General features: G+C 33.6%; 2 protein-coding genes across 2 annotated transcripts in view; one reads left to right on the forward strand and one right to left on the reverse strand.

The window, feature by feature from the left end:
• Positions 1-3940, reverse strand: part of LOC123667835 (lens epithelium-derived growth factor) — a 22516-nt gene extending 18576 nt beyond the window's left edge. The window contains exons 1-5 of the mRNA XM_045601673.1: positions 3861-3940; positions 3584-3730; positions 1984-2039; positions 1168-1330; positions 120-221 (exon numbers count right to left, since the gene is read on the reverse strand). Coding sequence (XP_045457629.1) covers positions 120-221; positions 1168-1330; positions 1984-2039; positions 3584-3670 — 408 coding nt within the window. The 5' untranslated portion in view covers positions 3671-3730; positions 3861-3940. The remainder of the gene's footprint in view (positions 1-119; positions 222-1167; positions 1331-1983; positions 2040-3583; positions 3731-3860) is intronic.
• A 2120-nt stretch (positions 3941-6060) lies between these two features.
• Positions 6061-24965, forward strand: part of LOC123667680 (phosphatidylinositol 4-phosphate 5-kinase type-1 gamma-like) — a 65721-nt gene continuing 46816 nt past the window's right edge. The window contains exons 1-3 of the mRNA XM_045601521.1: positions 6061-6208; positions 6330-6373; positions 19040-19178. Coding sequence (XP_045457477.1) covers positions 6112-6208; positions 6330-6373; positions 19040-19178 — 280 coding nt within the window. The 5' untranslated portion in view covers positions 6061-6111. The remainder of the gene's footprint in view (positions 6209-6329; positions 6374-19039; positions 19179-24965) is intronic.

Raw genomic sequence — 24965 nt, forward strand, 5'->3', positions numbered from 1 at the left:
CAAACATTAGGAACATTCAACCTTGCGTGTAAGTTTCTCAAGTAATGGCATTAAGTTGCTGACTTTATAAGAGTCCATATAATATGGTAAATGAATAAAATAAATATAAAGCCACTCACCTCTTCAGTCATAGTTTCATCTGCAGCGGTTGTATCTGCAGTTGAATCATCCATTGTTTCATTTGCGGATTCATTTATTATATTATTTCCTGCATCTGCACCCTATAATACAATTTATTATATATTTAATGACACTAAAATTGATATACGTTGAAGAGAAACAGATATTTCTCATAAACATACAAGTAAAAATTAAATTTTGATTTCAATGAAGCCGTGATTCAACCAGAAACATCTCACTGTTAGGCATAGGCCTCTTTCTCCATGTAGGAGAAGGATTGGAGCTTAATCCACCACGTTATCCACTGCGGATTGGCATATATATTTCCTACTATAAGATACTATTGGTGTCAGTTATTTATGATAACAACCGGGACCAACAACTTGACATGCTCTCCCAGGAACAGTGTGGAGACCCACAAGGACAGACATCCAATCAGGAAAGAAATATTTGTACATACACAAATATCCATTCTGAGCGGGATTTGAACTAAAGAACCGTCAGTATTTTAGACACTTACATATACAACTACACCAGATCGGTCGTTAAGTTATCAATGAATGGCATTAAACTAACATTATTCAAATAAGGAGAAAGTCTTCAATTTAAATGATTTTTCAAATATAATTATATAATTTATATTACCTCATAACCTTTTACTGCTTGTATTTCAATCAAGCTTTTTTATTAATATACTTCATGAAGTAAAAATTTTTTTTTTTTTTTATTGCTGAGTAAACAACTCATTAACTAAAGTAGAACCACAGCAGGAAATATCCCACTGAAAATCTGGAGCATCCTGACTGGGGAAGTACCTCGACCTTACAGAAGATCACAGCTAAATAATACTGCTTTCAAGCAGTGTTGTTGTGTTCCTGCTGGTTCCTGTGGTTAGTAAGGTGACGAGAGGTAACTGTGTGGGGGGGGAGGAAAGTTGGGAATAGGTTATTTTAGTATTGTATAAACTACAGTAAATGGTTACAATCAGGTGAGCCGTATGCTTGTTTGCCAAACTAATAGTAAAAAAATCCACAATTGTAATATTACTACTGGTGCTGATCCAATAACTTGCTCCAAAGGTACATTATTAGCAAAGTCGTATTCGATCTGCTTCACTCCATCGTTAAAATCCCGTCGTTTAACCATTTTGGTCAGAAACTTGTCTTTATTCTCGGCGTAGTCGAATATCATGGTCGGGGGCAGATTTGCTCTGAAACAAGATAATAGGTATTATTTTTAATAATGTATTTCATTTTGAAGTTATTGATAAAACGCTATCTAATGTACCTACCTATATAATAACTAATAATAAATAAGTCTCTATAGGTGAATTATCTCAACAACAACTAAACAACACAATATTTTTTTAAGTACAAAATAGACACGAAATAGCTAAATGTGTTAGAAATGTGTTCTGTAAATCTAATTTTCTAAAATTATATAAGTCACCTGTTACATATAACAAAGGTATTAGGCATATATCGTTGATACTGCAATATCTCATAAGAATTTATCATGTGATGTTTTTTTAAAAACGTTTTGACTGACAGACATCAAGGTTGATTTTGTCAATACTTTTGGATGACCGTTGCTCCTGCGGTTTTGATTTTGAATCAGTTGAAGCATTTTTATTACACAACACACACACACACACAACTTAGCTGACATCATGAGATGATGCCAACTGCTATACAATATTAGCAATTGTTAATTATTGTGTAGTGTGTAGTATTGCAGTATCACCGACAATATATCTTTGTCTAGACAAAAATGCTTGTGTGTAAATTACATTAAATGTTATATATTAAAAGTTCACCATTCACAATAACTTCTTTGTTTTAGTATAGTGATAAAAGTACTTACGTTTCTCCAGTACCATAGAAATATACAAAATATTTCTTTCCATTCAATTTCTGTACCTGTTGAAAAAAAAAATTCAATGTCAATACAATAATTATTACATAGTATAATAGCCTAAACTGTGACAGTAGACACCTTTTACAATTAATATTTTTATATTATTTCATTCTTAACTGGTTACCACAGTGCTTTCACTTAATATGAGTTTAATTCCTTTATAGTCATATCTAAGAATATTATAAATGTGTATACCAGTAGGCTGCTACCTATAACACTGGCATCAAGTAACCTACCTTAGACACAGACCTGTCTGTGTATGTTGAACTTTTTAACCGACTTCCAAAAAAGGAGGAGGTTCTCAATTCGACTGTATTTTTTTTTTTTTTTTTTTTTTTTTTTTTTTTTTTTTTTTTTTTTTTTTTTTTTTTTTATGTATGTTACATCAGAACTTTTGACCGGGTAGACCGATTTCGACAAATTTTGTTTTAATCGAAAGGTTTTGTGTGCCAATTGGTCCCATTTAAATTTATTCGAGATCTAACAACTACTTTTCGAGTTATATCTAATAATGCGTTTTTACTTGACGCTTTTTTCGTCGACCTACGTTGTATTATACCACATAACTTTCTACTGGATGTACCAATTTTGATAATTTTTAATTTAATCGAAAGCTGATGTTCATCATTTGGTCACATATAAATTTTATCGAGACCTGATTACTACTTTTTGAGTAATCTTTGATAACGCGTAGTTGCTTGACTATTTTTTCGTCGATCTACGTTGTATACTTGTCGATGTAATTGAAGTCGGTTTTTTTTTCGTTTGCGAGCAAACACAATTATTATTTTGTAACTTAAAAATATATTTTTTTTTTAGTTTGGGTCATGGGAGACACCACATAGACTGGAGTCAACTTAAAAATATGATTTAGTCTGATATATGTCAGATAGTGTAAGGAAAAATAAGTTTGTAATAAAAACTAATCATTAAAATTTTGTAAATAAGTGCTCTTAAGCTGGTTCCATCGACTAAATAAGTGAGGCCCAACTGGTGACCCCCATGGCATTCAACGTTTTAAGTTATATTTATTTTTATACAATTAATTTATACTTTTAATAATTAATTCAACAGCTATCAAGTATTTATAAGATCAGGAACAAATAAATATTTTCAATTTTATACTTTTATGTGGATATAAGGAAACATAGCATTTTTTAATTTAACAGTATTATCAAAAAAAATTGTAATCTTAATCTTATGTGTTATCTTAATGTAATCTTAATCTTGTGTCTTACCTATTTGTAATCTAGATATCAATTTAGGAAGTAAGAAAAACGGAAGTCCTCAATATTATTTGCAAACAATTATGTAAATATAAAATTATTACTATATTATAACATCAAAATAACAATTTCAAATCGTAATTATACATCGTAAATACCTTACATAACAATATTTAGAAATATACGCTAAATACAACGGTAACGCAGTGTTAAATCAAGATAGCTAAAAAGCGTCGCTTCTCTTACCGAGCTAACTAACTCTAACAAGAATACCGTATTTTACACGATTTTGATACAATTTACAGGTAATATGTACTCACCCTTGCAGGCCATGCTGGATATCCTTTCACTTTAGCAAATATAAAGTCTCCAGACTTATATTCACGTACTTTTTTACTCATCTTCATGGAGACAATATCAAAATATTTAACACTGAATTGTTGACAATCACCGCTTTATCGAGGACACTGTAATAATAGAACACACGATATGAGTTGTCAATATTAAATTCAGTAGCTTATTCCTCTGTTCATATTTATAATATTCAGATTTGCAAAAGAGACGCTATGATAAGAAATAACCTAAAAAAAATCTTACCGCGGTAACGAAGTGACGGTAACGAAAAGAAATAAACATGGCGTTCATAGTGTTGCTATAAGTTACATAATATTAAAAATTTAAAAGTACAAAATATATATAGTTACACTATTAGTGGCGCTGTATTTCATGCAGGATTTTTATAATAAAAGACAGTTTTTCTTTAAAGATCTTCTGAATCGGTGGTAGCTTCACTTTTTAATATATATATGTGTTAGACTCCTAATAGCGATCAAGTTCCACGTAAAATTAAATTCCTAACCCATTTTTAAATTTTACTTCGTCTTGATATACTAGCAATACTTGGCAACGTATTTCTACTTATAAATCTAATACTATTTTTCTTACTCCTAAAAATAAAGTAAAATATGAATACTGATTATTGCATACAACTAAAGAGCATTATCATAACAGGAATTATTCTACTCAAAATCTGGTGTAAGCTGATTGGGGAAGTACCAGAAGATAACAGGTAAATAATACTGCTTTCAAGCAGTGTTGAGTTCCTGTGGTGAGTAAGGTAGCCTGGGAGGGATTTCGGTAGGACTGGCAAAGCTTGTGAAGCTTTTGGTTTTATAGATATCTATAAGCTACGGTAATCGCTTAACATTAGAGAGCAGTACGTTTGCCGACCTAGTTATATAAAAAAAAATTAGTTGTCCGCCGACTATGGTTTGTGGACGATAGTTTTACGTGATAATGTCATAAAGAAACATTGATGAAAATTGCTTACTTTTATGAATTTAATTGAATTATTATCACTGAATTATTTCAAACTGCTAGTTCTGACGCCACGCAAGAAAAGAGATTTGTCACAAGCCAACACTTGGGCCGATCCCCTGCCGAAAACTCCAAATAAAAAATTATGATTTGGTTATATATCGTTGTGTCCATTTGTTATAAGTAATCTTTGACGGTTCGCAGGAAAGTGGACAAAAGGTGCCAATCAAACCACTAATTGCAAATTCATGCGACGTTTCGATCGTTTATTGGACCATCATCAGGCATCTGATGCGAACCGTCAAAGATTATTATGATTTGGATTCCAAATAGATCTATTTGGATCCCGATAGTCCAGATAAAAATAAATAAAGATTTATGAAAATTTTGGAATCCCTGTTTCAAACACACACTAGTTTACATTAACTTCCCATACAAATCATCGTTTTTTATTTGGAATTTTCAGCAAGGTCATGCCTCTCTATCATTTGTTCCGCGCTCTCGCTTGCACGCTCAGGCTCAAGCGGTACGTAACACTTTTTCGTGCGTGCAGCTGGTGCTCATCGATTTATAAGAAGTCATCCTGTCAAAAAGAATACATAATTACGGAAACGAATTTTTCTTCTCTTAGAAAACTTTTATTGTAAATTATAGCCGTGCTTACGCACTTATGAAAGATATCATGCGAAATGGGTCTATCAAAGCTCGTCTTTAATATTATATTGACAGCTACTCTAAAATTCACTACTTACTTTAAAACGTAAAAGTCTCAATACGTTGTTTCAATCTCAGGTATATTTGATCATTACGTTAATGAGTAGAGCAATTAAAAAAATATGTTTTTTTTTCTAATGTACACGAATTTCTCTTATTATACTTAATGAAACAATTTTTGCGGATTTTACCGTGGTTTATTAACTTTCGCCGTAACCATAGTTGCTGTAAACTATTCGAAACGTCGGGCATTAAAAAGCTTACCATTTAATAATACACGATAAAATCTGAAAAATGTTGATTAATTTTAATATAAAGTATTGTTTAATATACAGGAAAGAAAATAATACTTACTTTCATTCTCTATGATTTTTTTAAATAAGTTTACTTAAGACTTAAGTTGTAAGTAAGTAAATATATCTACACTTATAAATTATAAACGAACAAATATAAATATTTAGGAAATAATTTAAATTAAACCAAAGAAATTCGTACAAAAAAAAATACCAAATATTAAAAAATCAATAAACTTATGTATTACTTTTATTTCATTTTATTAAGTAGGTAATAAAACCTGGCTATATTTCCTGTGAAACATAATTTTTGTTTCTGTATAGGCAACCCAGTTACTGTTAGCAGCCGTGTCAGATGGATGCTTTGGGCGAGCATTTTCGCGTAAACTAATTGATTTCTTCTAATTTAATTTATGTGAATCATTATGTTGGCGTTTAATGTGTGATGTGAGCCATGCGAAGAAAATATTGTGTGAAAATTGATAAGAGTGACTTTGAAATAGGGGTGTAACTTAAAAACAAACATGGCTTCAGGAGATAGTGATCATATAGAAGTGATGGATAATACGGTGATGAAGAAGTCTGATCTGGGAACGGGGCTGTCTGGCGCGGAGGATGATGGTATGTACAAAACCATAACAGTAAAACTAATGTCCGAAGTTTAAATTGTAATTGTAAATTTCGACCTAATTTTACGGTACTAATTTCATATCAATCATATTGTGTTTTTGTGTCTTTACAGATCGAGACCGAGCTTCCATAGCCGAGAAAAATGTACCTTACGATGTAAGTAACTGACTATTCTAACATAATTATATTTTCATTCATTGGTCGTGTTATGTATGGAGAGAAAGTTAGGATAGCAATCTATATACAAAATTCATTAGAATGAGAGTTTATTATTAAGCAAAATGCTTAGCTATTTTCAGTTAATTTTCCCATTTTTATGTAATACTAATGGAATTTACTGTTACTTGTTGTTTTCTTGAGATGCCTTATTAGTGTCTAATTGTTACAATCATTAGTCATTCATTATAAATGTATCAAAACAAAAGCATCACAGACAATACATTTACTTTTTTTCTTAGATATGACATTGTATTGTCAGATTTCTCTCTGATCTAAGACGATAGTATAATTATTATCTTCATTAATATTCATTATGTATATTAACATTTTAATTTCAATTCTCACTATACATTAGAATATTATACGTATTTACAAGGCAAAATTTATTATAATTACAAAAGTATAAAAATTATAATTCCAAATAAAAATAATCTTTCTAATATATGGGGAATGCCTATAATGTTTATTATTTTCTGTATAAATTTTGGCACAATTAATATGACAAAATTAACACTTATGAAAGAAAAGTCACCTAAAAAGTCTTACATTAAATATATATTTTTTTTAAATTATATGACTAGTAGCACTTACTTGATTTTTTATCAGTAGCCTATAAAAAAGATTAATATATCTAACATCAAAAGTTAAAGACATATATACAAACTGTCAAACCCTTAGTCGCCATATAGAGGGGAATTCCAAAAAATCCTCTTAGTTATTTAACAACTACTAACTACTTATCAAAATTGACGTCTCATTTTACGACTTAACTTTTGGCTATTTGGAATCATTTAGTTACTTATAAAAATTTCATCAAAATAAGAAAAATAAAAAAATATTTAAAAGAAAAGACAATTTATTCTTTTTTTTTTAATAATTGTATAAACCAGTATATTGTAACAAATACAGAAATAATTATAGTCAATCTGTATTTCTCACTAAAAAAAAACAAGTAGTCTGTACCTATAATATAGTAAATGAGTATGGATAACAATAAAACAAAGTTGGTACCTACATAGTTACATCAAATAACCTAGATAGACTTTTAAGTGGCTATGTTCATTCAATGTAGGCCACCAGGGAAATCATGCACAACAATATGCTTAGCCTACCATGATGTGTATAACCAAAACTAACAATGCCAATAAGAATCATTTATGTATGAACTCATGTGTCCATTTATAATCTACAACTGACTGACAACAGAACTGTTTTTTTTTCTTTTTTTTTGTGAATGTGGTACTTTTTTCCTTTTATGCAAATCTTGTCATAAACATAATGAATAAAGAAAAATAATTATCGTATTAATCAGATAATTATCTTTTTTACTGTGCAGTTTTTTAACATTTTAATATCACAAAATATTTTACGATGTATTGGTGCAAAAATGAGAAAAAACTGAACAATTGTATAAAAATGAGCGATTCCAAATTCAAATGTAATGTTTTGTTTATTTTTAATTGTAGCAATATTTATGGCCAGACTATGTACCATACCCAAAGTCAGGGCTGAAATCAAATCCACAACACCTAGAGAAATGCAGCATCACCGCAAACTATGACAAGGGACTAGTCTTGTATATCTTTGGAATATTACCACTTAATCATCTTCTTTACTGATACTTAAAAGTTCATTTATATTATAAAAATGCCAGGTGTCTTGTCTAGTAAGTGTAATAGATTCTTCTGTATGTTTGTGTTGTTTTAGGTTACGGGCTAACTATTAAATACATACTATTACTACGACCTTCAATAGTCTATTGATGCTGTATTCTCAACCGCACCGATTGATCTCCTTCATGTCTTCTCCATTCTACGTGACATTGGCGAAATTATCTGTGCTAGTTTGGCACTATTGGAAGCCATTAAACTGAATGATTCTTTCAAGCTCTCCTTAATGGGTCAGAATGGGTAGTCTAATGTGAAAGTTATGTTTTATTGGAGTTAGTAACTTTAAAAGCTATTAAATTTAAAAACACCAAACTGTATCACCAAAAAATGCAGGGGAAACTGCATGCGTGTCATCTACTTTAAATTACATATTTTTAAAGCAATTATAAATTTAACACAGACACTATGAATGAATTATTAAATAAATAATGTTGTTACATAAACATGCCTTTGTTCATACTAATTAATATAATTATGTCCTCGACTCAGAGCAATAACAGTATAATACAAAAATAAATCTATGTAAATAAAATCAAAATGCAATGCCTAGACTATGTGTAGACAGAAAATTATACTAATATCATCATCATATCAACGGTAAGCCTAAACCACTTAGGCTATAGAAGTTTGTAGTTTTGAGAAAAAAATGATTATTCCAACCTCCTAAAGGAAACAGGAGATAAAAATTGTTATGCGAGTTTGGTTATTTTTTAATTTCACATGAACAACAGATGGAGCTAGCCTCTTAACATAGTGAAATGTGCCTTTAAGTATTTTTTGAATTTTACCCCTTTAAGGTGTTTTTATTACTTAAAGATTTCATGCATTAAAAAAAAATTATAAAAGTTATTTATTTAAAATTATTATGTTTTACAATACAATTAAAAAACACGTTTCTTGTGGAGTTTTTAAATTACACTTTTTAAAACATGATGCTTCCTAAAACTGAAATAAATCAATTTTTTAATTTGTCTAGTCTACGAGGGCGAAGCCGTGGGCAAAAGCTAGTATTTAAAAAAATCTAAACATTTTAAATGCACGAGAATATTACACTCAACTATCCCAATATTGATACTGACATAACAAAACACATCTGGGACTCGACGCTGCTACTTCATTTGTGTATGCTTGCAATGAGAGTTCCATGATATTTAATTTACGAATCATCAGTGAATCATTATCAGATTTGTTGAATGGCATTTGCGAGTTGTCAGGAGATAACACATGCTATGCCAACTTCTTTTTGTGTTATCTTAGCTAAGCTTATTGAAATCAATGATATAAAACTATAATAGGCCAAAGAGTGGATTTGAATAACGACATAAATTAGTCGCGGCTTAACCCACTGTTGTACTGTCAAAACCGGATCCTGTTTCCGGACTTTTATAATTCAATTGTCATTGACAAAAGGCTGATGGAGCCATAGTCTCTAAAGAAGAAATATAACATCAATATTTTACTGGTATATCTCATAAAACTGACTGATATAATTATTTGTTCATTTATCTACAAAATAGTAATAGATAGATATACTATCGATAGATATACTATAGATAGATAAATAGATATACTATCTGGACACCTTGCAATGCTTAATTTACTTCGTTTGTTTTGAGCAGTGATAGAACCCACAACTGTTACAGGAAAAGCATTTTATGGACAGAGTCAATGAGTCATAATTGTATTTATTTGTTGTATAATTGTGTATGATTTTGTGTATCATATGAATATAATTTTGATATCTTTGTAACAAGGAAAACGGTTTGACCGACGAAACTGTCATTTTAATTTTAGTTAAATAATATTATTTGTGTGGCGATGTACTGTTTCAATAATAGTTCTAATAGTGATTTGTGCAATAAGCTATTAATGATACACGTTTTATTATACTATGATAGTAAATATAATTCATTTTTAAGTTGTGTAAGAAAGTGATAATTGATGGCCCATGGGACGACTTTAGTTTGATACTGTAAGTTACTATTGTATGAGTATTTAAAAGCCTCATATGTTACTCCCTTTTGTATTTATAATTACCATATATGAATTGCCTGCTTTTATTGCCTGTGTGGTTACGGCAGTAAAGATAAGAGCCACCCCCTCTCTTTCCGTGGGTGTTGTGAGAGGCGACTAAGGGATAACACAGTTACACTATTACCTTGGAACTTAAAAAGCTGACCGAGTGCGAAATAACTATCCAACTGCTGGCTTTGAAATAAACAGGCCGAAGATAGGCAGCAGCGTCTTCGATGCGACAAAGCCAGCCATGCGGTCACCAACCTGCCTGCCCAACGTGGTGACTATGGGCAACGCACATGAGTTCTAGCCATTTTTGGCGCGAACTTGTTGAGGCCTATATTCAGCAGTGACTGCGATAGGATGAAGTGATATATGAATTGGTCTGTGTGCAAATTTTAATTATATTTATAGATAATATATTTTTTTAAAATTGGCCTGTTTGGATTATATATTTTTTTTAAAATTGTCCTTTATCTTACAACTAGCTTCTGCCTGCGACTTCGTCCGCGTGGAATAGGAACAATTCTGTCATAGATGATGTTTGCAAAACTTTTTCTGTTTACGCAGGACACGCAGCGGAAGCTCTCAAAAGGAAAAATCCCGATTTTGAAACATTATTCGTTGGTGCTCCGCTCCTAGATAGTCTCCTCCAGTCCTATAAGCCTTCCTCGATAAATGGGCTATCTAACACTGAAAGAATTTTTCAAATCGTACCAGTAGTCGCTGAGATGTGCGCGTTCAAACAAACAAACAAACTCTTCAGCTTTATTATATTAGTATAGATTTATCTATATTTTATTCATGTTTGAAATTCGCAAGGCCTATATTTGTTTACAGTTACGTGATGTAGTTTTGAATAGTTCAGACCTTTTTTTTTGTTATGTAATCAGTCAGCGCAATGTTTATTAGTAAACAGCTGTTTCACTTTTTTACTTATATTTTATTGGTCGAACTCGAAACACAGACAGATTTTACAGGTTTTAATTGTGATCTGTGTGTTCGTGTTTATTTTGTATATTTGTGTTTTCGTATTCCTAGTACTGAATGCTAATCCTAACAGTTGAGTGAAGGCGTTTTTTAATCATTAAATTGCTTATCATTGTAACGAGTCACGATTCAGCCTGTAACATCCCAATGCTGGATATAGCCCTCTTTCCCCGTGTAAGGGAAAGATCAGAGCTTAATATACCACGCCGCTCCACTATGGGTTGGCGGATATATACCCTATTATAAGTAATTATTGCTATCATGTGTCTATGATAACAACCGGAACCGACTGCTTAACATGCTCTCCGAAGCCTGGCAGGAAGACCCACAAGGACAGACAATCAGACTGGAAAGAAATATTTGTACAAATACAAATATCCATCCTCCCGAGCGAGAATCGAACCCGCAATCGTTGGTGTGTGAGCGCCCACACAATGCACGCACCACTACACCAGAGCAATGTCAATCTGGTTATCATTGAAATTTTTGTAATGGCATTAAATTTTTTAGTCTTTTTTATGTGTTTGCGTTGGTTAAATCCTCAATATTATATCAGTTTAATATTATTATGTTCAATAATCAATATTTATACAACCTGTAACATTATATTACTGTGCATAGGCATCACCATACAGGAGAAGGGTTAGTTACATCAAAATCGTTACAACCAGTAAAAAGCTGCGGTATAAACACACTTTAAAAAGGAGAAAAATTAAACTGTCTCAATGAGAACCTCCTTTTTTGTAGACGGTTAAAATTTACTAATAACCTGTTTATAACTGAATAATATAAAAAAAATTAAATTACTCTACACATTAGTCATTCTTTCATAATGCAGTAATTTTGATATTTCGAGCAATATAGATAGACATATTATACCGAATATAAAGGAGTAAGTAGGTAATTATAATTGCCAATAAACGCAATTACATTTTGTATAAAAAAAAAACACAAAATATTAAGAAATCGAATGATTATGTACATTTTTTTTTTGTATTAAAACTAAAAAGCAGTCAAAATGCCTACAATCTAAAGATGTGTGAAAGAAATAAAGAAAGAAAAAAATATATATATATATATTTATTTTGGACACACTAAGCTAACTCATAAAAGTGAACTTGACATTAGAGGCTTATAAAAGGGAGAAACGTGATACCTTTTATATTAATTAAGAAACTTAATTGAAATTTGGTATCTTTAATAGTTAATTTATTTATTGTAATTTCACAATTTTTATTATTACAAAAAAAACACATTTATTCAAGTTGCATTAAGAAAACCAACTTATCGAAAATTTGAGTTGGCGTAGTATAAATTGTTGGTGTCGAAATGTATGGATGTGTGTTATTATTTTACGCAAAAACTACTGAACCAATTGTAATGATACTTCGTACGTGTAGATAACACGAGATCTAGAATGAAACAGGCTACTTTTATCCCGATATTCCCACGAGATCGAAAAATGACGCGGATGAAACAGCGTGTCTCAGTTAGCCTTAAAAAAATGTGTACCACGGCATCCATAGTATCCATAGGAATTTGTGTTGAGAATCTGGAAAAAGCAATACAAGTGCAAACGCCTAGACCACGACAAACTTGTATATATCATAATCTCAAAGAGGTCAAGGCCCCTTCAGAGTTTCGAAATCGGTTTTTCAGATGTCGACATAACGAAAACTCATTGCGAGTTGACGACGTCTGAAAGTAGACCCCGATCAATTAACACGCGTTCTTATTTGCCAGTTTCAATACCTACACTAATATAATAAAGCTAAAAAGTTTTTTTTGTTTGTTTAAAATTACTTTTTAATGAACATAGAAACACAACAAAAGCAATTTATATAGACACGATACACTCATCCTTGTTGTTTAGTTCTAAAAGGAATTAACGCGGTGCTCACGGCAATTTATTCTAATTAAAAAGTCACCTGTATCTCTATTACACGCTCTGCATTAACGAGTTCCGTGAATTTTATACATTCGTACATATATAATTGTGATTGATTGTATGTATATGCAGATTTTATGTATGATTAGCTGAGCCTCGCTTGTACCCTCCGCAAACTCCGATGCCGTAGGAATATCAGGAAACGAAGTGGCTTATATGTTGTGACTAATCTCCAGCTAAGTACCAAATTTGATTACAATCCGTGAAACTATTCAACCAAGCTAACGTAAAATACATAGGAACATCGTTCCATCATTATGAATTGTTGCATTTTTAATAATAAAAAGATTGATGATTGTATTGTAGTGATGTATTTGTATTTAATGCGTTGACGCAACGGTCACAGCACTGGTTGGTGGCTGTTGCGCTTGCGGTAGCAGGTTCTATACCCGCACATGATAAACATTTGTGCTTGCCATACAGATGTTGAAAAAAAAAAACAATAATAATAAAAAAATGAATTGAAAGGCGATATATAGAATCAAATAATGATAATGACTTAAAAATTGTCGCAATATAAATAGTGGCATTGCGAATTTATATAAAAAATACAGATGTTTGTCGTGGTTTGGGTGTATGTGTCCTTGTGTGTTTCCCCTATCGTGCCTCGGAGAGCACGTAAAGCCGGTGATCCTGGTTATCATGTACACCTGATAGCGATCGTTACTCATAGTAGGGTATTCCCTAGTATGAGAAGGTAGATATATTTATCCACCAACCCGCATTCGAACAGTGTGGTGGACTAAGCCCTGATTATTTTCCTACATGGGGAAAGAGGCATATGCCCAGTAGTGGGATATTAAAGGCTGAAGCGTATTGTATTTATAGATCTGGTAGGGCAGGTCAGCTGACTATAATAATCGAGGGAAGGGAAGGATAAGAATCGAGGGAAATATACTCAGAAAACGCTGCATAACTCAGTGATAAAAAAACACGAGTTTTTTTTGAAACGCATATTTAAATTGATCAGTTGAAATAAACCATTCAGACAGGCTTAATTTACTAAGATTAAATTGATCGAGAGGCGTGGCTAACCTAAGTGAGCGATGACTCACTATTTTCTGAAACACGAATAGACTAATAATTTCGAATATGGATTTTGTCACAGGAAACAAGCAATCATCCCGACTCTTAACTCGGTGTCGCCACGACGAGTTCATTTTACTTCATCAATGGATGCGTGTTTTGTAGATATAATCCAATTTCTATGGTTATTTAAAGCATTGAGGTTATTGTCATTCCACGTTTTCTTTCTAAATATATAAACCACGTGTGTTTTGGTATATACGAGCTATGGAGTTATCGCCTATCGTCGTTATAATAAAGAAATATCTTTTAACATACACAAACGTTCGTCTGTTCTTAAACTAGGAAATAATGCTTGTGTAACATTGGCAGTTGTCAGTTGGCTGTTGGTGTAACAGCCAACTGATACGCTTATATACTCATATATATATATTTATACAACTAGGTCGGCAAACAAGCGTACGGCTCGCCTGATGGTAAGCGATCACCTTAGCCTACAGACGCCTGCAACACCTGAAGCATCGCAAGCGCGTGTTGACCCTATCTCCAATTTCCTCCCGGAGTTGTGGTCACCTTACTCAACAACAGGAACACAACACTGTTTGAGAACAGTATTTAGCTGTGATCTTCTGTAACGTCGAGGTACTTACTACCCCAGTCCGGCTGCTCCATATTTCGAGCAGGAAATTTCCTGCTGTTCCCTACCTCAGTTACAATTAAATATACATACATAATTATAATACACCCACACTCGGGGCTGGAATTGAGCCCTCATGCCGAGTAGACAGCGTGGTCAATGCAAACTGCGTCAAAAGGCTAGTTAAATTTGTATATATAATTTTATATTACATTTGTGTTAATGATAATAATCTACTTTTCGTATCATCTAGACAATCTATAAGTTTTGACTACAGAGGTTGCCGTTTATCTAATATAAATATCTAATTGATAAAGTTGGTATGATTGTGAAATAAAATGACAGCGTTCAAGTATGCTTCAGTTGAAATCTGAATTCACCTAATAAAATAATGAATACTGAAATAAAAAAATATATATCTCTTGGTACGTTTTGTTATCTATCGACCAACATATTGAATAAAAATCGGCCAAGCCGTTTTAGGACTTCTGTAAACACTGTGACACGATATTTTTAAAATTTTATATATTAGATTAGTAGGAATAGTTACTAGGATAGCAAAAAAACAAATATGTTCTTACATACATATATTTAACAGAAAAAACAACAATGCGGAATGACTCCGTCTGGCGGGCAGCCAGTTCGATTCCCTAAATGGATATATATCGTGAGACGGTGACTCATTCGTCATTAGCATAGGACGTTGACCTCGTCTAGATTTCATATTTTTTTCTCACTCCGTTTACGTATATTATTATTAGTATCGAACTATCGATTTATAAATAGACTTTAATATCTTTGTACTATAAAGTAACTGTAAAAGTTCAGAACTTTTGTAGGGTATTTAAAGACGGTCATTGAACCCTTCAAAATATAAAACAATATCTGGGATAATGTATAGGTTAGTTTTTTTCTATGCCCACGGGTGGCAAACAAGTGTATATTCTGTCTGATGATAAACGGATACCGGATAGCCTATGGACGCAATACCAGAAGCATTCAAGCGTGTTGCTAACCCTATCCCCCCCCCCAGGAGCTCTGGCTACATTACCTATCACAGAAACACAACACTACTTTAGTGCTTTAGCTGTAACCTTCTGAAGTTTGTGGAACTTCCCCAATCGGGCTGCAGCGGATTTTGATATAGATATTGTCTGCTCTACCCTGCCTTAATAACATAGTTCATTTTAAATGTCTTTGAGCGAATGAACTCCAATGTTTAGGTTTGAACAGATTTATAAATAAAAAAAAATAACCGATAACACACATTACAAATATATACGTTAACACTATTACGTAAAACGTACACACATAAATAAATTTATATAACGTCATTATTTTGTGATATCAGTCGATTTTAGATGACGACGTGCGAGTTTGTCGTCATATCATTTTTAACTTACTGGTAGGGTATTGGAATATCATTATTATATCACTATTATGACGCAATTATGACGCACCTGATATATTAGCTTTGACGAAAATGTAATCTTTTCTTTTTAACCGACTTCAAAAGAAGGAGGAGGTCTCAATTCAACTTTTTTATGTATGTTACCTCAGAACTTTTAACTGGGTGGACCGATTTTGTTTATTTTTGTTTTAATCGAAAGATGGTGCGCGACATGTGTTCCCATTTAAATTTAGTTGACATCTAACAAGTACTTTTTAGTTATATCTAATTAATGGTTACGTATTACTCGACTAATTTTTCGTCGACATACATTCTGTGATAGCGCATAAATTTTCACTGGGTATACCGATTTTGATGATTCTTATTTTGATCGAAAGCTGATGCTTGGTTTGTAGTCCCATCAAAAAATTGATTGAGATCTGATAACTACTTTTTGAGTAATCTTTGATAACTCGCTTGACTATTTTTACTTGACTATTTTTTCGTCTACTTATGTTGTACTTGTCAATATATTATTGAAGTCGTTTTTTTTTTTCGTTTGCGAGCAAACACAATTATTTCAATATTAGTATAGATAGTAGTAGGTACCTTAGATATATCAAACCTAACACAGACACACTTATTGGCTGATCACTGCTATCGTTCAACCACTCTGCTACGATTGTAGGATAGTAAAAATTCCAGGCCTGATCTGGTCTGTAGATAGTCCATACCTGTGTAAAAGCTTGGCGTGGCATCGCTCGTATTGAATTTTTTTTTAATAAAAAGTTAATCCTATGTTACTTCTTATATCTCCAAGAATATGTGTGAATGTGTACAAAGTTTCATGATGATCGGTTAAGTAGTATTCGCGTGAAAGCGTAACAAACAGACTTACATTAAAATTTATAATTAGTAGGGATTTATGGAATAGCATCAACCATACTTTTCTGAGCATTACATTATTCTAATTTGCTAATTTGATAATTCTTTATCAAGATATTTTCGTTTACTTTACAAAAAATTAATTTTATAAAAATATTGATCTGAAATTACCCATAATAAAAAAATACCTTGTCTCTGAGGTAAATTTCCGTCATTATAGATTTTTCACTAATTATGCATATTTTCTCCTTATCAAACTCATTATAGCAATCTCGAAAGTGACGCTCGATGAAGGACCAATAATAAAATCGTTAAACGGTACATGACATCACAATGACTAAGTACAGGTAGGGTTGTCATCAACGAATTAGGGCAAGGCGAATGAACTATCTAAAACCTGAAAACAAGAAAAAGTGTATATCTGCAATTCGCACACGGCAGAAGTGGAATCTTCTGGAAAAGTCGTGGGAAGGTAGACCGTTGCGATTTGTCGTAAGCGCCATGTAAAACGTGTCGCTTACGCGTTTTGAGCAGTAATGTATTCTTTGTCATTGGCGGTCTCCAAAAGCCGCCACAAATTAAAACATTGGGGGAAATTCACATGTATGGCAGCCCTATTATAGTGTTATTACATATAATAAAGTTGTTATACTGACGCGTCAGTGTATGGGACATTTTTTTTATGAGTCATCGGTTCCCCTTATCTGAGTTAAAGTGTAGGGGTGTAATTGTACATGACTTTTTAAAATAAGTATCATAAATATGAAGGTTTATTTGATAGTAAATCAGGTTATGGAGTCTCATTAGCTATTTTTTGTTGGACTGGATGGTATTTATAATGATTTTTATTAATAGTAGTCGTTAAATTTTGTCTATTTGTCAATAAAACAGGATTTTTTGGGATTTTATTCCCCCCTTCTACAGATCCCAAATAATAGTAAAATGCCATGAGTTATATCTATTGTAATAAAATAGGTATTATAATAAGTAAATAGGATTAAATAAATGTATAACTTGAAATTATCATAGAAATTGTATTTTCTATGACCCCTAAACCTAAACCACAAGAACTGACCAGATTTTTCTTCTTATTTTTGCTATTTAAATAATTCATCTTTGAATTGATTCTGTGTATAACTTCTTTTCACATTGACCCAAAATATTGACATTGTTAAAACTACGAATGTGGGCAGAACGAAACTCAAATGAGATATTAAGGCATTCGTTCACTAGAAGTAATCATCATCATCGTCGTCGTCATTGTCGCCATCATCATCATCATCATCATCATCATCATCATCATCATCATCATCATCATCATCATCATGATCATCATCATCATCATCAGTTCACCCTATCGCATATATGCACAATACTTACATAATTTAACAGTCACATTGTCCTATAAATTGCGTGGTACGTTATTATGGTCCTCCAATTAAATACATATTAGAAATTCATGAAATTAAAAATCAATTTATTTTCTGTATATTGCGATTGCAGCTGAGATCAGAATGGGCCGGGATCCTGGACTACTAGAACTTACAAGAGCACAATCACATGAAAATATATTTATTATTATTAAATCTGAAAAAGTTTCATTATAGTAAGACCAATGTTACCGGCTCGGGTTACTCACCGAGGGACATCAAAGTGCCTCAGACAAATTACTCGTATTATTCCCATTACAATTTTTATTGACTTTAATAGATTAAACGTCATATTCGAGCTACGATTATTGAAATGATAGCGATTACGTAAACGCTAGGTCACGGGTTAATACACTAATAAGGCATATGTTAGATTAGCTGTATCCCGCGGTTTCACTCGTGTATATGTTAGGGAAAAACATACTAACATATTATATAGCCGATAGTCTTCCTCGGTAAATGGACTATCCAATACAAAAATATTTTTTCAATTCGAACTATTAGTTCCTGAGATTAGCGTGTTTAAAAAAATTACAGACAAATAAACTCTACAGCTCTTATACTATAGATGCCCATAAAGTAAAGTGACTAATGAGTATTTAATATTTCAGCCGGCGGTTGGCCCCCTGGGGGCGATCAGCAAAGTTCATAAATCGGATCGGAAGATTGGTCACCGGCGAGTTGGGGAGGGGGGCGAGATCACGTACAAGAAGATTCAGTCTTCGCAGATTATGGGCTCTATACAACTTGGTAAGTTGATACATTTTTTTTTTATTTAAACTCATTTTACATTAAAGAAAATTACAGTAATACATTCCAAAAATCGCAGAGATTTGTCCGGAGTGTTAAGTTTGAATCATAACCCATACCATCATCCCCATACAATCATAACAGAAGTCATACCGATACCGGTATCGGTCGATGGTACCCTTCTCGAAGTTGTTCAGGATTATATTTACCTAGGCCATACTATCCAACTAGGCCGCAACAACTTCGAGAAGGAGGCCGATAGGAGAATTCGGTTGGGCTGGGCGGCGTTTGGCAGACTCCGTCGAGTCTTCACTTCGAAGATTCCGCAATGCTTGAAGACAAAAGTTTTCGAGCAATGCGTCCTGCCTGTGTTAACATACAAAGCCGAGACGTGGACACTGATGAAGGGACTGGTCCACAAGTTTAAAGTCGCTCAACGTGCGATGGAACGGGCTATGCTTGGGGTCTCTCTCAAAGACAGGATTAGAAATAAGACTATCCGCGAGAGAACGAAAGTAACCGACATAGCCCACAGAATTAGCAAGTTGAAGTGGCAGTGGGCTGGTCATCTGTGTCACAGGACCGATGGCCGTTGGAGTAGATGGGTCCTAGAGTGGAGACCGCGACTTGGCAAACGCAGTGTGGGACGTCCTCCGGCCCGTTGGACCGACGATCTACGTAAGATTGCCGGTGTAGGCTGGATGAGGATTGCGGAAGACCGGGATGTGTGGCGCGAACTTGGGGAGGCCTATGTCCAGCAGTGGACTGCGATAGGCTGAAGTGTGTGTGTGTGTGTGTTAAGTTTAAATACAGTTCATTTAGGCAATTAAAAATAAGGTGGGTAGTTCTACAAATTAAAGTAGGTATCTTTTGATTAGGTGTAAATGCGTACGCGGGGAAGGCGATCGAGACATGCACCCACCTAGCTATATACATTAATAAAACTTGGTACTAGTTTATATCTAACCGTAGGAGATTATTTTATTTATTTTTAATTGGTTAATAAGCAGTACAATACAACAACAATTGCACATACCAAGGTTGGCTGGTAGACAATGCATTAGCGTTAAACCCGCCTTTTGTACACGCTTGACAAGTGTATTTATTGTAAAATAAATAAATAAATACAATATGCGCATATACCAACCAGTCAAGTTTCCGCTAACAACTAACACACAAGAAACAGCAAAAGTTAAGACAGCTAAATTTAAAATCAGCAACTCAAACATCCAAAATATGATATAAATACAAAATTAAACATGCGATTTAAAAACTGAGAAATATTACAAAATTAAAAATAATTGGGAAATAAATATAAAGTCTTTATAGAGCCTATAGAAACCAAAAGTATTATTATCAGTTATATTTATATGACTGTATGTATGTTTTTCCGTGCATCACGTAAGCACGACTGCATTAATTTTGATTCACTTTTCGCAGTTGTATTGCAGGAGGTCTAACTTAAAAACTGGTGCCTGTTTCATCTCATTACGCCGCATACAATCTGGGATATTGAAATTTTATATGTGACTAAAATCGCGATGACCATAGCTATAACTGTAATTGCATGTGTTTAGGCAACTGCTAAAGTTTCAGAGTTAAAAATATAATAAAACCTTTACATAGACACTTAAGTACATATAAACTTTAACGAACGTAGTGTTTATGACACAATACACACATACGATAAGATTAATCCTGTTACATCCCACTGTGGGTTGGCGGGAGTAACGACCGTTATCAGAACTATATGATAACAACCGGGACGGACAGCTTAACGTGCTCTCTGAGGCACGGCGGGGAATCCACAAGGACAGACAACGAAACTGAAAATAAATATTTCTACAATTACAAATATCCATCCCGAGCGTGAATCGAACCCATAAACCGCTGGTTGTTATGCGGTACTCAGTGGAGTAGTGACTCCAGTGCGGTTGTTACACCACACACATTATTGTCTAATTATATTAAAACGGCTTATTTCAAACAAACATATATGTATTGAAAAATCATTATTACACCTAACGCTTGTATTCCAAAGGTTAAACTTTTCGCCCCTACGGGCACCCAAACTCGGGGATTAGTATAAATTATTTACGCGTATCTCAAATAGTAGGTATGGAGCAGAATATACAATATTCATTCGGTTTAACCTTTGAGCTCGTTAAATCATCGTTTCCGGCCATTATTACAGGCGTTCGCTGATAAAATCTTTTTATCTGGCAGGAAAATATGTAAATATCGTGTAATTATTATTTGTTAATAAAAAATCGTAGCTGCGATATTAAAATATGGTCCTTAAAAGGAAATCTTTTGCAAAAGACTTGTGTTAAAATTCCATCAAACTTTTTGAAATGAAACTTCTTGAGAATCTTTGTGATTTGAAACTCTATGAAACGACAATGCGTCACGATGAAAGAAACAAACAGATATAGGTATAGGAGAAAATGAGATAGAATACATTACACTGTATTTTATATTTTTCATAAAAAAAATACCTCGTAGTCTACTTTTCAAAAGTTCACTTTGCCGTGTGTGACTTGTACACATCATCATAATAACGGGTTCGATAGCTTTCTTAATTTACTAATTTAGCGCTGTCATAATGGTCTTATCAACTTTATAAAATCTCAACAATGTCTCTCGTTCTAATAGAGAGGCAAAAGGGTATTCCCCGCATGGATGGTAAGCGATCACTACTTAATAGACGCTTGCAATACAAGAAGCGCAACTCTACCTACCTTACTCACCACAGGAACCCAACCTTTGAGAGCAGTATAATTTAGCTTTTATCTTTTGTACGGTTGAGGTATTTCTCCAGACGGGCTGCTCCAAATTTTGAGCAGGACATTTCCCGCTGTCCCTTAACTCGTTGAACTGATAACTAATTGATAGTTTGCTCGTAAACCGTACAATCAATACATATAATAAAAATGTAAATATTTCTGCGCGCTAATCTCAGAAATGGCTTATTCGATTTAGATTCGGTTTTCACTATTATATAGTTGTAAGCTTCATTTAACATTTAGTGTTTGTTTCATGTCAATCGGCGCATAAATAAAAAAATTATGCCAATTTAAAGAATCACGTTGAACATGTAAATACCCAAACGACGATATTTATAATCCAAAATAAACCCAAAGATATATACAAAAAAATGCTGTCCAATGTCACTATTCTACACAGACGTAGTCTTGGTCACGTGCTATAATAAGTCTATAATGTTTATGTAGTAATGTCAAAAGCTGCTGCCTGTCATGTGGTCCCATTTAAATTTGGGTGAGTTGTAACGTGTAATTTTCCAGTTGTCTTTAATAGTGCGTATTTAATTGACTAGTTTTGCGACTACCCACGTTGATAAGTTCTCATTTTATTACTTATCAATGTAAATTAAAGCTGTTGCCTTTTTTCTTCAAATTATCATTACATGGTATAAAACAAAGTCGCTTCCCGCTGTCTGTTTTCTTAGATCTTTAAAATTACGCAACGGATTTAGATGCGGTTTTCTTTAGTAAATAAAGTGATTCCAGAGGAAGGTTTATATGTATAATACATACATAATATAGTAGAGGAACATTGATAGTTTTTGCAACCGTACGAAGCCACGACGGGTCGCTAGTTTTCAAATAAAGTGACAGGGCATTAGTGGGAACAATAACGCGAATCCGCATAAATGAAATAACAGTTACGACCCATTCATAAGCTCAAAAGTGGCCGTAATAGACATGATGTAACGGTATTCGAAGCTGTTTTATGTCTCGTATTGAAATAACTACTTTAGTGCGAGTTACATTCGTTGTACAAGAGTTCCGTAATATTCAACTTTGGTCTATAAATAATTCGCCAAGTTTTTAGTGTGAGGGTTTCGCCCTTTAGTTTATTCGTATTAAATTTTTTAATAATAAAGATAGTAGATATTATCAAATAAGTGTAATTAGTAAACTAAAACATTAAGGTAACTAAGGTTTAAATACAATAAAATTAAAATCTGGAATTAATTTGTTTGAACTTTTTGAAGACCTAATATTCACTGAGGTGTCAATAACCTATTTAGTGTCAATTTTTCTTGATATATAGTTTTGACATACACGAAATACGTATTATGTTTAAAATTATACAGTAAGTAAACAATATCCTAAGTGAATTAATCATTGAGACCGTCCTGAAAACTGTTTAATGGAATGGCTTATAAGGTCATAAAATGCCTTCGCTTCGTTTCAGTCTGTAATATCCCACTACTGGGCATAGGCCTCTTTTCCCATGTAGGAGAAGGATCAGAGCTTAATCCACCACGCTGCTCCAATGCGGGTTGGCGGATATATTCCCTACTATGAGTAACGATCGCTATCAGGTGTACATGATAACAATCGGGACCGACGGCTTAACGTGCTCTCCGAGGCACGGTGGGGAGGCCAGGACGCATTGCTCGAAGACTTTTTCTTCAAGCATGAGAGGGATGGATATTTGTACTTATGCAAATATTTCTTTCCGGACCGGATGTTTGTCATTGTGGGTGCCATTACCGTCATCGAAGAGCACGGAAAGCTGTCGGTCCGGCTGTTGTGATATACACCTGATAGCGATCGTTACTCATAGTAGGGATATACCCGCCAATGGTCAGTGGAGCAATATGGTAGATGGTGGAGCTCAGATTCTTCTTCTACACGGAAAAAGATCACAGCAGAGGGCTGTTAAAGGTTGAATACGATTCATTATAACTTATTTTGAGGCGTCAGTTTACAAGGTAGCAAACACTTAAACGTTCACAAAACTGAGTCATACCTCATACTTTCCCAAGGAATAATCCATTGTTGAAACCACAAAGATAATTATATAAATATATCTGAAAAAAAATTGCTATATTATTTGAATACTCGTATGAAAACAATAGGTTTCTACACAAGAACGATTCTCTGAATCATACACTTGGCTGTGTGTGTACGTTGGACGCCATGACGGACACCGTATGTCCGACAGCATACTTTCGCCTGGGGCCACACCAATAAATCGAAAATCGTCAAAAAATTGTTAAGGTGTTTTTCTGCAAATATTGTCAGCGAAAACCTCAAAAATAATGGGCGACTGACGGAAACAGTTATTTACCCATTATTTTCCAAGATCTCCAGTGGCAGACACCAGCTATAACATTTTTGGAAACAATTTGTTAAAAAGCCTATAAATTCAAAGTGTTTTCGATTTTTTTTTTTGTGCTATGTGGCCTTATTGCACTGTGAGGCCGCGCGGGTCACTTGCCTTAGTAAAAAAAGTCGAAACACTGTCTGTCGGCTCCCTAGAGGCTTCTGAAGTGATCGAGGGCATGCGGACACATGGTGTCCGACACGGCCTCTTGGACCCAATATAATGGCAGTCACATGGTGTCCGTCGCGGCCCACTGGACTAAACATGGTTTTTGGTCTGGCGTTCAACGTGTTAAAACAATAGGATAACAGTTAAAGATCTAGAGAAACGTCATACAAAAATGTATTTGGATTCGAGGGGAAACATTAATTGGTGTCGAGATTTGTTTAACTATCGTATACTGAATCTCAGTATAATCATCACAATATCCGCCAACACGCAGTGGAGCAGCGTGGTAGATTAGGCTCCAATTCTTCCTTCTGCCCAGTTGTGGGATATTACAGGCTGAACCGAAATTTCATGTGATTTTAAGTATGTAAGATTCAGTGCGCTAAAAATTGCTGCACACGATGATTAAATAATGTTTAGCTGATTAGTAATGTTTTTGCGTATATGTGATCGCTCAGTGGTCGAAATTCGACCATAATT

The sequence above is a fragment of the Melitaea cinxia genome, chromosome 29, assembly GCF_905220565.1.
Source record: "Melitaea cinxia chromosome 29, ilMelCinx1.1, whole genome shotgun sequence".
In the NCBI taxonomy this organism is placed as follows: Eukaryota; Metazoa; Arthropoda; class Insecta; order Lepidoptera; family Nymphalidae; genus Melitaea; species Melitaea cinxia.